General features: G+C 34.2%; 1 protein-coding gene across 1 annotated transcript; it reads left to right on the plus strand.

The window, feature by feature from the left end:
* Positions 1-11,305: 11,305 nt before the first annotated feature.
* LOC133778871 (zinc finger BED domain-containing protein DAYSLEEPER-like) lies at positions 11,306-12,390 on the plus strand. The gene is made up of 2 exons (XM_062218889.1): positions 11,306-11,691; positions 11,967-12,390. The coding sequence occupies exons 1-2, from the start codon at positions 11,306-11,308 to the stop codon at positions 12,388-12,390; spliced, it is 810 nt and encodes a 269-aa protein (XP_062074873.1).
* Positions 12,391-13,739: the final 1,349 nt, after the last annotated feature.

Raw genomic sequence — 13,739 nt, forward strand, 5'->3', positions numbered from 1 at the left:
GGCTGCGGCCACTAATGTCTCTGGCCGCGGCCATAGGCCAAAAACTGACCAAATTTTCAGTTTTTTCAATATTTGTTGAACGGCTCAAAAAACTCAAATAACTCCCAAATCTCCTTTTTAATTCCATATTAATCCAATTAAACATTGGTAACAGCCATGGGGGTTGGTGGAATTTGAAATTCAAAGGGTGTCTCTAAACTCTATAAATAGGAGCCTATAGCTCACTTGTAAGACACAACTTTTCTATCCACTAGAGCACTTGGCTAGAAACACCTTGAGGCTTGATAATTCCAGAAAGCTTTTCCAATATCTGAGAGAGATCCCTTAGTGCTTGAGTTAGGGGGAAATAAGCTTTTGGACAAATGTTTTATACCTTGTTCAAGTTGGTGATCCCCAATCCTCTTCACTTAGGTTGTGTAAGTGAGAGTTTGCTTTTGTTTCTGTTCTTCTTTCTATTGCATTGTTTTCTACTTATTCTCTTGTTCCTATTACTTGTATTTCTTGTTCAAAGGTTGTAATCTTCTTTTCTTTATTTCAAACATTTTAGTTTACTTGTAACATTTTTGCTTTGAGTTGTACTTCCACCATTCTCTTCTTCATCATCATCTTCTCCCTTTCTTTGGTTTATTTGTATTTTCAGTTATAGAGTTGTAACCTTATTTAATCAATCTATATTTACTTGTAATATTATTGCATAGAGTTGTAATATTTTAATCATTTCCATTGAGGCAAAACAATATTTTCCCAACAGTGTTAATTATAGATATGAACATCTATAGCTTTTGATGAAGAAGTAAAACATTGGTTTCCTTTTAGTTTGGTTCAAGGTGCTAAATGATAGAGATCTCATTTCAATAATTAATATTAGTTTAATGAAATATCATTTACAACGAACTAAGTGTTTTAAAGATAAAATACAATGAGGGGTAAAACGAAATTTTAGTCTCATCTCATTGTACACCGTGTATAGATGATTGAGTGATAATTATGGTTGCAACAATGGATAACTAATAACGTATCTATATTGGTTATAGAGCGTTCTATGAATTCAAGAGTGCAATTTTGAGTCTTTAGTGGAGTCACGAGGAATTAATAAGTTAGTAAATTTATTTGTTAAATTTATGATAACTTGTTGGAGCTTGATTTCATAGGCCCATGGTCCGCACTGTACCTTGGATAAAATCATCTAGATAGTCTCAATTAATTGATTTGATTAATTAGAATTATCAAAGTTGATCAAGTCAATTTTGGATAGTTTCACAGAGTTATACAATTTAGAGAAGAAAATAGATTTTAGGGCATGTTTATTAATTAAGAGAATTTGTATCTAAATTAATAAATAAGTTTAAATCAAGGTTCAAATTATAAATAATTAATTTGATAAAGATTTAAATAATTATTTAATTAATTAATCAATAGAAAATAATACGGGTCTTGATTTTAAATCCAACGGGCTTATAATTAAATGAGAAATTTCACGGGCCTAAAGCCCATGATAATTTCGACCTAATGGCTGACACTACGTGTTATTTTATTGATTTTTTTAATTATAATAAATGACCTTATTGAGTCTATAAAAGGAATGCTAAGTGAGAGTTGAAAAAGGATGAACAGATGATTGAGAAGATCAACAGATATATTTTTTAGATTCTCTCTACAACAAAAGCCATTTTTTAAGCCTCTAAATTATCTTCTCTTCTTCTCTTTGTATCTATCTCATATGTTGAGAATTTCCCACTCTAGTCTAGTGATTCGAATGATACTTTGGAAAGTTGTGGAGAAATTTGAAGATCGGTTCAGTTTCTTGGTGATACCCTGCGACAGAAAGGATTCAAGGGTTAGAGAAACTGAAGGAAGGACTAATACATTTCGTTGCGTATAATGTAAGTGTTCTTATCATTATCTCTGTTTAAATTCAATTATTGATACATATTCTAGGTTGTCTTATATTAATTTATTTAATATAAGATTTACATGAAAATAAACAAGATCTTGTATAAGTTTTCCCAACAATTGAAAATATCACACCTTTGTGAGGCTTGAGACAAGGTGATCCTCTATCATCATTCCTATTCCTTATTTGCGATGAGGGTCTCTCTGCTTTGCTCAAACATGAGTTAGATGGTGGAAGTATAACTGGATTGAAATGTGGTTGGAATGGTCCCATGGTGTCTCACATCTTATTTGCATACGATAGCTTCTTTTTCCTTGAGGCTAGTGCAGAGGGTTGTGCTAAATTTAAAGAGGTGCTCGCTTGCTATGAGAATGCTTATGGCCAACTGGTAAATTTCAACAAATCAGTAGTTTGCTTCTTACCTCAAATGAGCCCTCAGCTCTGTGATGACCTCGCTACCACTCTTGGGGTTCCCTTTGTCCCGTGCCATGAGAAGTATTTGGGGCTACCTTGCTTTACTGGGAAAAGTAAGAGTGGGATCTTTCAATCAATCAAAGATATGGTGTGGAGTAAGTTATTTGGATGGAAATCAAAACTCTTTTCATCAGGTGGTAGAGAGGTACTTATGGAATCTGTTATTCAGGCAATTCCAACCTATGCGATGAACTTAGTCAGAGTACCAGCATCTCTAATCAATGAGTCGCATAGATTGTGTGCTCGGTTTTGGTGAGGAGGCAACAATAAACAACAGAAGATGCATTGGTGCAAGTGGGAATGACTATGTTGGCATAAGTCTGATGGAGGATTGGGGTTCCGCAACATGTTTCCCTTTAACCAAGCGCTCCTTGCCAAACAAGCAGTTAGACTATACAATTCACCCCATTCTCCGCTACTAGAGTTATGAAAGGTTTCTACTTCCCCAACATGTCATTTCTCTGCGAAAGTAACTCAAATGTCCTCTTTTATGTGGCGTAGTATCATGTGGGGAAGATAACTCTTTTTGAAGGGTTCTAGATGGATTGTGTGCAATGGTCATTCTGTTAATACTACTTAAGATTATTAGATTCCCAAACAATGTGGAGGTAAGGCTCTATCTTCTTCTGGAACAGTAGATTTGGTTAATGTAAGCTCTTTGAAAACGACCTCAGGAGAGTGGAAAGTAGACTTAATTCACTACTTGTTTGGCACTGAGGAAGCTCAAACTATTCTATCTATCCCAATTTTGGTCTCTAATGGACATGATTACCTTGCATGGCATCACAATGAATAAGGTATTTACATTTTCAAGAATGGTTATTGGTTTGCTGTGAGGGAGTGTGGTCTTGGGCAAATCTCTTCCTCGATGAGCTTGCCTAAGTGGTGGCAGTTTCTGTGATCTTTGTCCATTCCTCCTAAATTCAAGAACTTTGTATGGAAAGCATCCCTCGATTTCATTCCCGCCTATGTCAACTTTTCTAGACATGGAATTCTTTCTGACATTATGTGTCCTCTTTGTAGGAGAGAATCTGAGACAACTCTACTTGCCTTCTGGGGATGTTCCTCCCTAAAGAGTGTCAGAAATGGTTGGCCAATTCTTGGGTTGGAGAGATTCAGAAAGGGCTCAGACTTTTATGTGATGATGTTAGATTGTATGGAGAGCCTTACTAAACTTGAGATGGAACAATCGCTCATTCTTTGTTGGAGAATTTGGTATAAGCATAATAAGGCCATTCATGATAATATTTTGCTCACTGACCCTTTTGTGTCCTCATGGGAGTTGGATTTCCTCAGCAGGTTTCATGATGCCCAAGTGAAGACCACGAGTGGTGGGTTTGAGGAGTTGAGACCAGGATCAATGGATCTAAATGACAACCCCATGGAAGAAGACATTGTTATGTTGCATGTGGACGTTGGCATAGATGAAAGAAGGATGAAGATAGGAATAGGTGATGTTATTTTTGGGGCCGCTCAACGAGTCATTGCATCTGAGGCCACTCCCCTTGTCTCAACAATGGCACCTCATATGGCGAAAGCTTCAGCTGTGATACAGGTCCTCACTCTCTTTCTCAGATTGGGATACAGTAAAGTCCATCTCGGAACAGATTATTTAAGGGTGTGCCAAGCAATTCTTAATAACTCAGCTCCTGTCTCAGAGTTTGGTTTGTTGATTCATGACATTATTAGTTTGGGTAATAAGCTTAATGTTATGTCAATTAAGGATTGTAATCGCTCAAATAATATTGTAGCTCATTCTCTAGCTCAATTGGCCCTCTCTATGGAGGTAGCCAAAGTTTGGTAGCTAGGCCTTCTTGCCTGTCTTTGGCCTTAATCCTTGATGTTATTCTGTTGTTTGATTGACAAAATTTGCCTTAATGAAATCTCTTTTTCACTAAAAAAATATAATTAAAAAGGTAATGCTATGGAAACACAGGTGGGTCTCAAAATCAAATACTGATACAAATATTGGTGTGGTGCCTATAAGCGTGAGTTTACTTTTTTGAAAATGTAATATTTCATTGCAAAAGGCTATGAGTAAGCCATAACCAAATTAACAATAATACTAGAAAATTCAAAGATATTCGCTATCCTTAGAAAGAGCTAAGGATGTCAAAGCAGGAGCCACGTTATTAGCCTTCCTAGGATAGAAACTAAAAATAACATCAAAACACTCATTACAAATTACTATGATATCATTCACCACTATACTAGTCATGGAAGCATCTGGAATTCTATTCTTGAGGAGATTGATAGCCCCCATAAAGTCGGATTCACCAATCACGCCTTTGTGTGCCCCAACATGCGCCCCACTTTCACACCAAATAACAAATTTGTCAACTCAGTAATTTTGGGCTTAAAGGTTGCAACTATGGGACAAACAGAGGAGGCAATGACAGTCCCACTACTATCCCGAAGGACCATACCAAACCCAACGGTGCTATTCCCGCTATTAATAGCAGCATCAATGTTCAACTTGATGTACTCATTAGGTGGTGGAGACCAAGCCTATCGGTGTCCTTGAGAAGGCTTACTGTGAGTAGGTGATTGGTTCACCATCTGGTATTTAGCAAGATAATCATTGGCCCAAACCACTAGCTCATCTGAGATTGGTGACTTTAATAAAATATAGAAATGAAGGGTTCAAATCAAATCCATATATTTTTTTCTTTTTAGAAAAATATTACGATATTTTTAAAAAAAGTAATCTCAGCAATCCTATATTTATTTTACGTTTGGTAGGAGGAAATTTTGAAAAAATGGGAGGAGAGTCGAAATCATTTGTTTGGTAAAAGAAAAAAAAAAGAGGGATATGTCTTCTTCCTAATTCTCCAAAATGAATCTCTCCAAAAATGAAAGAAAGAGAAAATACGATAATTTTTTTTACATAATATCCTTAAAAAAAACAATAAATATATTTTTATAATGAGTAATTTAGTGATTTTACATAAGCTTTAACTTCATTATCACTCATCTCTTCTCAACACCAAACAATATAGAGAAGAGTTACTATCTTTTTCATTCATTACATTCTCAAGTACTAGGTGTGTTCATTGAGTAGATTGGTTGGGTTGGGCGATTTAACCCAGCAAACCTCTATTATTTTATTAAATATTAAGTTTTAATTAAATTTATATGTATATTTAGTTTAATAAATATTAAAGTTTTGTATTATATATATAAAATAAAAAAGGGATATTTGGTCAAAGTCGGGTTGACATTAATTTTCAACACATTCAGTGTAATATATGGTTGATTTGGAAAAAGAAAACCTCGAATTGTTTGAGTTAAAATGATCAGGTTGTGGTTTGCAAATTTTTTTGAACTACCCTAATATTAAGCACCAATATTTTTCTTTTCCCATATTTTTTTCTAAATAAATTTCTTAAAGATAGTTAAAATTTAAAATATTACTTTTAATCTTTCTTAATTTTATTAGGTTGACCTAGTTGGGAATCTCCAAATCTAGCACTTATTTTGCTCTATGTTAAGTTAGGGAAGAATTTTAGTAGTGTAATTATAACAATAAAATATTTCTACACATTACTCTAAAAATAAATATAATAGTAAAATTATAATACATCTAACTTTTGTGCTTGTAAAAAATTAAAATAGGTAAAAGAATATTTTAATTAAAATAGGTAATACAATAATTTTTCATACTGATAATATATTATTAAATTAGTGATGTATTATATGTGCTAAAGCCTAAAAAGTCTGTGGTAACAATTAGCTAATAAGGTTATTTGTATTCCTAAAAAAACGTATAATAAAAGGTGGACATACTTTTTAATTAATTAATTTTGTTCTAAATATATATATATATTTTTAATAGAAATATGAACTTTAATCAAAGGCTGGAATCAACCAAAATTACAGAGCTTATGGTGCTGGGAAACCCGTCCACTAGACATGTTCAAACTCACTAGAGAAAGCCAAATTAGTAAGACTATGGGCATGCCCATTTGCCTAACAAGACTATGTTTTGATATGTCTTGAATTAGATGTTGTATGAAGGAGGAGTTTGTTTCTTGTTTTGCAAAACTAACCTTTTGTTTCTTGCATGATACTCTTGAGTAAATTAAAATAAATGTGATTCGTCTATAAAAATACCAAAAGGAGGAGATTGTAAAAACCTTGTTTGAAAAATATTTTTATAGACCATTTATTTATTTACTCATGACTTCTATGAATTAAAACTGGATTTTATGTGCTTTAAAAACCGTGTATGACTCAATGCTTATTTGTTAAAATTTTAACTCTTATCTCTATCTAAAAGGATTCTTAATTTGGTAATTAAAATCCTTGAAGATATGATCTTATCATGTTGATTTCGTGTAGATTAAATCACATATTTTTTAGGATAATAATTAATCTAAATGTGATTTATTTTTTCAAATGAATCTGGACTTAATTCTACCTAGGAACTGACCAGTAGGATGCTCAACCTATCAAAACAGAATCAGACAGACCGACAAATTGTTTCCTTGTAAAGAAATTTGCAAATCATTTCTTTATTGCTCTAGATTGCAAGAGAGTCTCTTCCGAACGTACAAACAACTATAAAGAGATAGCGAGAACTCTTGAAAAGTCAAATCTCTCATCTTGTGATAAGGATAATATATTTGATTTATTTTGACTGAGTATTTTCAGGGAATGATTTATTCTGGATAAGAAAGATTTGAAAATGAACCTGGTCAAGAAAAATGACCAAATTCTTTACAGCCAGTCAAGACTGATGATCATGCAGACTCAGGAGTTTCCTGTTTCGTCGAAATATAATCAACCTAGCTGGCAGATTTTCTTCGATCAAAGAAATTTATTAAATATTCTTGTATTAATTGCAAGATTTCAGAAGAGCTAGTCTTTGACATTTTTTTCCAGTTATAAATACCTTGCCAAGGACTTTGGAAAAATCACCACTTCCATTTTGAAGTTTGTAAACACTTGTTATTTTGAAGAGTATTTTTCTTTGTAAAGATTAAGTTGTTAACCTTAATCTTTGTGTGTGTGTTGAGTGCACTTGTCCATATATCTATCTTGTTTCTTGTAAACAGGTCGTATCTCTTGTGAATGTGTTCCTAAGGATCTTCGGGAGAAGATTTCATCAAAGTCTCACTTCAAGAGGAAGAGAGCACTCACTATTCTTTGAAAGGATTTCAAGAGAATCAGTGTTTCATTAAAACTAAATTCGTAGAGAATAATACAAAAAGATTGCGGCAATAGTTTAAGAGGGAGTCTTACGTTGCTTAAGTCAATGCTTTTGTACACATTATTTCTTTACTAGTTGATTTGTTCTCTGGGCGTGGCCCCGTGGATGTAGGTTATTCAAAAAGATTTCTGAACTACGTAAAAACTCTCGTGTGTTGATTTTTACCTGTTTTTTTATTTATGTCTTAACATTCGTATCAGTTGTGATAACAACTCTAGAATTTGTTTAAACAACTTCATCAATATTCTGAATTTAATTAAGTTATTTTACTCTAATCACTTGGTAATCATAAAATACGGAATTTCCATTGGTATCAGAGCAGGTCATTAAACTCTTAGTGCGATCTTATATTTTTTTCGTTTGTTTTGTGCCTTGTGAAATGTCTTTCTTTGCAGAAAGTGGTTCAATAACATGTCCTCCCTTGTTGAATGACTCTAACTATCCTTATTGGAAAGGTATAATGAAAGCTTTCATCAAATCACTAGATGAAAAGGCATGTAGATCAATCTTAACAGGTTTGGCACCACCTATTGAGTCCCATGATCTAACAAAGGTAAAATCTGAACTCAACTGGACTGATGCTGAAGAAAAATTGTCTAGTTACAATAACAAAGCCTTGCATGCTATCTTTAATGGTGTTGGTGAAGGTTATATAAAATTAATTTCTTCGTGTGAGTCTGCTAAAGAGGCTTGGCAAATTCTTCAAACTCAATTTGAATGAACTGTTGATGTTAAGTACTCTAGGCTTGTGATGTTAACTACAAGATTTGAAAATCTTATAATGGCTGAAACTAAGTCTTTCACCAAATTCTATGAAAGATTATTTGATATTGCTAATGAATATTTTTCCTTGGGTGAAAAATTGGAAAATAGTGTGTTAGTGCGAAAAATTGTTAGAGTTCTTCCTGACAGGTTTCAAACTAAGCTCATGACGATTGAGGAGGCAAAAGATCTTGACACAATGAAAGTAGAGGAGTTGATGGGTTCTCTTCGAACTTTTGAACTCAATCAAAAAATTCGTCAAAAGGAGAAACCAAGTGCTCTTAAAGAGAAATCAATTGCTCTCAAAATATCAAAGGAGAAAACTCAGATGACGATGATGGTGAAGATGAGATGACCTTGTTGACCAAGAATTTTAAAAAATACATGAGAAAGATTGGAAACAAGAAACCTATGTTCAAATCTTCCAAAGGTAATAACTTCCCTAAACCTTTTGATAATAGCAATAAGATAGGTGTGCAGTGCAGGGAATGTGAGGATTTGGTCATATTCAATCTGAATGTGCCAATACGCTAAAGAAAAATAAAAAGGTAATGACAGCTACTTTGAGTGATCAGGACTCTAAAAGTAGCGATGAAGAAGATATTTCAAACCTTGCCTTAACTTCTATTATTTCTGGATTAACCCAAAATTCGCAAGTTGAGTTTGTTTGTCTGAACAATACTGTTTAGGAAGAGAAAAATTATTAATGTGAATCCAATGAATCCGATCTAGATGAGGAGGGTTGGCTGGGGTGGGGAAGATGCCTCAAGAAACCATTTAACATTCTTCGAGTATTTCGAAGAGCATTTTCTACATTTTGTATTTCAACGTTAATTTCTTCTTTGAAAGATTCGTACAAAGACATGTACGATCAATGATTAAATGTATGTTTTGATAATCACTTAATGGCAAGTAATAACAAAGCTTTAATGAAAAATAATGATGAACTTGAAAGTATTATGAAAAATCATGAAAATGATGCATAAAATCCGAAAAGTACATCGACCTACCGAACACGAACACCGAAAAAACCAAAACCAATTAAATCGAACATTGAAAAAACCGTTAACAGCGCAATCCGCCACTGCTCGGTCGGTTTGAAAATTTTGTGTGAACCGACCGGCAGAACCGAAACCGACCGAACAGTATAAATATAATAATATAATATTATATAATTATTAATTATTAAAATTATTAAATAAAAATAAAAAATCTGAAAATTTAAAAAAAAAAACTTAGGGCACCGTATACTCAACTCACTTCTCTCATCACTCAGCCCAGCAGCCGCCTCTCATCTCCTCCTTCTTCCTCTCCTCTCTGTTTTGTTTCACTCTCCTCCCGTCCCAGCCCAAACGAACGGGCGACCACCAGGCTCACTTGGCGACTCGGCGACACGGCGACAACAGCACGGCCCAGCTGCACGACCACGACCCACGCGACTGCTTCACAGACACGGCTACTGTTTACCCCCCTATACCCCTCCACCAAGTATTATAATTCTATGTATTTATAATGACAATGGCACAGACGTAAGGCCAACTTGAAACAAAACTACTTCCACTCACCTTGGGCAGGTCTTTCTGTGATTGCAGCTGTTTTTATCATCATCCTTACATTCATACAAACAATTTGTTCAATTATCTTCACTCTTAAAGACTCACCTCCTCACTACTAGGTAATGTTACTTTTCATCTCAGGGTTTGGTCTATGAAAAGCCATAATAAGAATCAATAGTAATTACATTTGATTTTGATGCTGCATTTTGTCATTGTAAGAATAGTAATATCAACTCAGAGATAAAACTGAAAGATTTGATAGAGGAATGGAAGGTTTAGAAAATTAGAGAAGGAAATGTTACATAGTATAAAGTGGGGGTTTAAGAGTTTACGAAACCTACTGCTTTGAATGCTTTTGATATCATTTCTCTTTCAACTAGATTCAATGTATCTGGTTTGTTTACAGAAAAGGATGAGAGCAGAGTAGTAATTTGAATAAACATGTCCTTCCTCATCGTAGTTGATCATGTCAAAATTAGAGGGCACTGCTCTGTGAAGACTTAGAACAATGAGAGAATTGGTGTAAAGAAATTCTGTATTGAATTCATAAATGATAATGTACAAAAGGAGTCAGTGACTAGCTCATATTAATTGTTAATGTGTCCTTATTATATTTTTGTAGGAACAAATAAAACAGAGACCATTGTTACCTCTATTGTTTTGAGTGTTATTGGAGTGGTAGTACTTGTCATTAGCATAATATGAAGAAAATCTAACTAGTAAGTTCACTTTATTTACCAAACCCATTTTTAACAGGAATATGAGAAGCATATTACTTCCAGGTCCAGCACTAGAAATTCACTATTTTGCTTTTGGCTAAATACACTTTATTTGGCATACTCAAGTGGCGATATTTCTGTCATAGAAGTTGACCAACAACATATTTCATGCTCTAACAGATGTAATCCTAAGTAAAAGTAAAGTAGTATTACCAATAACATATAAGCATAACAATTTAAATTAAACAACCATGCTGTATCTTCAGGGTGTTATATACAAATAATAAGAATAATAATGATGCTTCAAATCATATTATCTGGTGAAAACTATAACCACATGTGCAAACCAAACCGAATAGTCTCTTTGCAATATTCTTGTTCAGCCTTTAGACAAAATAACTTTTGGCTTTGCATATGAGCGTACATATCCATTGCAGAAACGAATACAAGTAATATGATTCTTATCAGCTCACTAAGGTTTAATCAAAAGTGAACTAAAGAATAAATATGTCATGAAGATGTAATTTAACAATCTAAATCTCTCCCAATCATCTCACTTCTTTTAAGAGTCCATGAGACATATTTTGTCCAAAAAAAATAGTGGACTTGCATATATTTGCTAAATTCATATTATGCCTTATATTTGTTGCTGAAATTGTGTTTATAAATATGTAAATAGATCATTAATATGGATAACGAGAAAAAATTAGAAGGGATGATGGGGGAGGGATTGGAGTATGCTGAAACTAATTTGTCAAGTTCTGATGGAGAAGAACAAGCGAAGGAAAGGAAAAAAGAGAACGTACGAAAGAAGAGGAATGATCGACAAAATCAAGATAAAGAAAAAGACAAAGAGACCGAGAAAGAGGATAATGAAAAAGAAAAGGGGAAAGAGGTTGAACGACCAGAAAAGAAGCAAAGGGTTGGAAAGAAAACATCGAGTGTGTGTGATCATTACACTATGTTTCCTAATTGTGATCATAAGAAGGCAATGGCCGCTTGCAATTATTGTGGCACCGATTATGCGACTGATACAAAGTTGAACGAGATTATGGGCACATGTGGAGAGAAAATGTAAGAAGTGTCCTTTCAGTGACTGGGTTGAGCAAAGTAAGAAGCAACAATCAACTATGGATAGATTTACTAAAAACAACAATCAAGTGGGCTGCCACTAAGGTTTAATCAAAATATTGTTAGGAAAGTGATCGTTGAATATATCATTATGGATGAGTTATCCTTTAGGCACGTGGACGGAAAAGGATTTCAAAAGCTCATTAAATATTTCTTTCCCACATTTCAGTTCCCATCAAGATTTACTGTTGCGAGAGATATTTATAATACGTTTCTAGATCAGAAGAAAGAGCTGGAGTGATTTTGGTGAAGCACATAGTGTTGTTGACCACCGATTGTTGGACATCAATCCAGAATATTAGTTATTTGTGTTTGACTACACATTGGGTTAATGATAATTGGAAAATGCAGAAGAGAATTATCAACTTTATCCAAGTTCCTAGCCATAAAGGGGACTTGGTGGGGAAAGAGTTGATAAATTGTCTCAATGAGTGGGGTATCTCCTCAGTTTTTGCAGTGACGATTGACAATGCCTCCTCAAATGACGTTGCTCTTAGAAAATTGAAGGGGCACTTGTTGGACAAAGACAATACCATTCCATTGAATGGCGAAATGTTTCATATGAGGTGTTCAGCTCATATTTTGAATTTGATAGTAACTGATGGGTTGAAAGAGTTTAATGATGCAATTTCAAGCATTTGAAATGCAATGAGATATGTGCGGTCATCTCTAGCTAGACTAAAAAGATTTAAAGAAAGTTGCAAGGATGCAAACATTGAATCAAAAGCCTTGTTATGCTTGGATGAAGTTACTAGGTGAAACTCCACCTACTTGATGTTAGAATCTGCTATAAAATTCAAGAAGGCTTTTGAGAATTTGGAAGCAGATGCGAACTACACAAAGTACTTTGATGAAGAAAGAATGGATGGCCCACCAACCAACCTAGACTGGGAAAAAGCAGTTGTATTTGTTGACTTTTTGAGGAGATTATATGATCTTACTAATCGATTTAGTGGGTCATTATATGTCACATCCAATCTATTCCTTCCAGATATTTTGAAGGTTCAAGCTGATTTAACTACTATGGCTTCTAATCCTGATACTTTGTTAGGGGCTATGGCAGTTAGAATGAAACGAAAGTATGACAAGTACCAGGGAAGGATTGAGAAGCTGAATATGTTGACATTTATTGCCAATATCCTTGATCCAAGGTATAAATTAGAGGTTATGAATCGTGGTATCAAATTTGTGTACACTTCAAGTGAGGCTGAAAAAATAATAAAGTTGGTGACAAATACTTTGGCACAGTTGTATGCTTTTTATAAACAACAACAACCATCTCAATCATCTCAAGCTCAACCATCTCAATCTCAGTCTCAACCATCTCAGCCTGTTATCAATTCCACTACAGAATCATTTCTTCAAGGGCAACTACAACTTAGTGATGATATTGAAGAAGATGATCTTGAATACTACTTGAGTGATCATCGTGAGAAGCTTGATCCTACCTTTGATATTCTACAATGGTGGAAACATAATAGATTAAGTATCACATAGTTGCGCGCATGGAAAAAGATGTATTGGCTGTTCAGATGTTTACAGTATCATCTGAATAAGCTTTTTCTACTGGGGGAAGAATCCTAGATCCATTTAGGAGTTCCTTATCCCCGAGGATGGTGGAGACTTTGATTTGTTCTAAACATTGGTATACTTGTGAGTCTGAAGAGCCTATTGTGCTTCGACAATACATGGATGAGATTGATGGTTTAGAGGCATGTGAACAAGTTTTTCTAGGTATTTATTTACTTAATAGCTTATTCTATATTATTTATATTATAGCTTATTTGTATTAATTGAAGATTTGTCAGGTGATGGCTCGTGTATTACCTATGTACCTGAGAATCTTGGCAGTGGGTTTGGGAACGGGAGTGGGACCGATAAGAACAATTGAAGTCTCAAGGTAACTAGTTGAATTCTAAGATTGTAGTTTAGTAGCTTTATTTCTCTTAAAAGTATCATGTAGCATGTGTCATACATTATAATTTTATTCT

The sequence above is a fragment of the Humulus lupulus genome, chromosome 5 (genome assembly GCF_963169125.1).
Source record: "Humulus lupulus chromosome 5, drHumLupu1.1, whole genome shotgun sequence".
Lineage (NCBI taxonomy): Eukaryota > Viridiplantae > Streptophyta > Magnoliopsida > Rosales > Cannabaceae > Humulus > Humulus lupulus.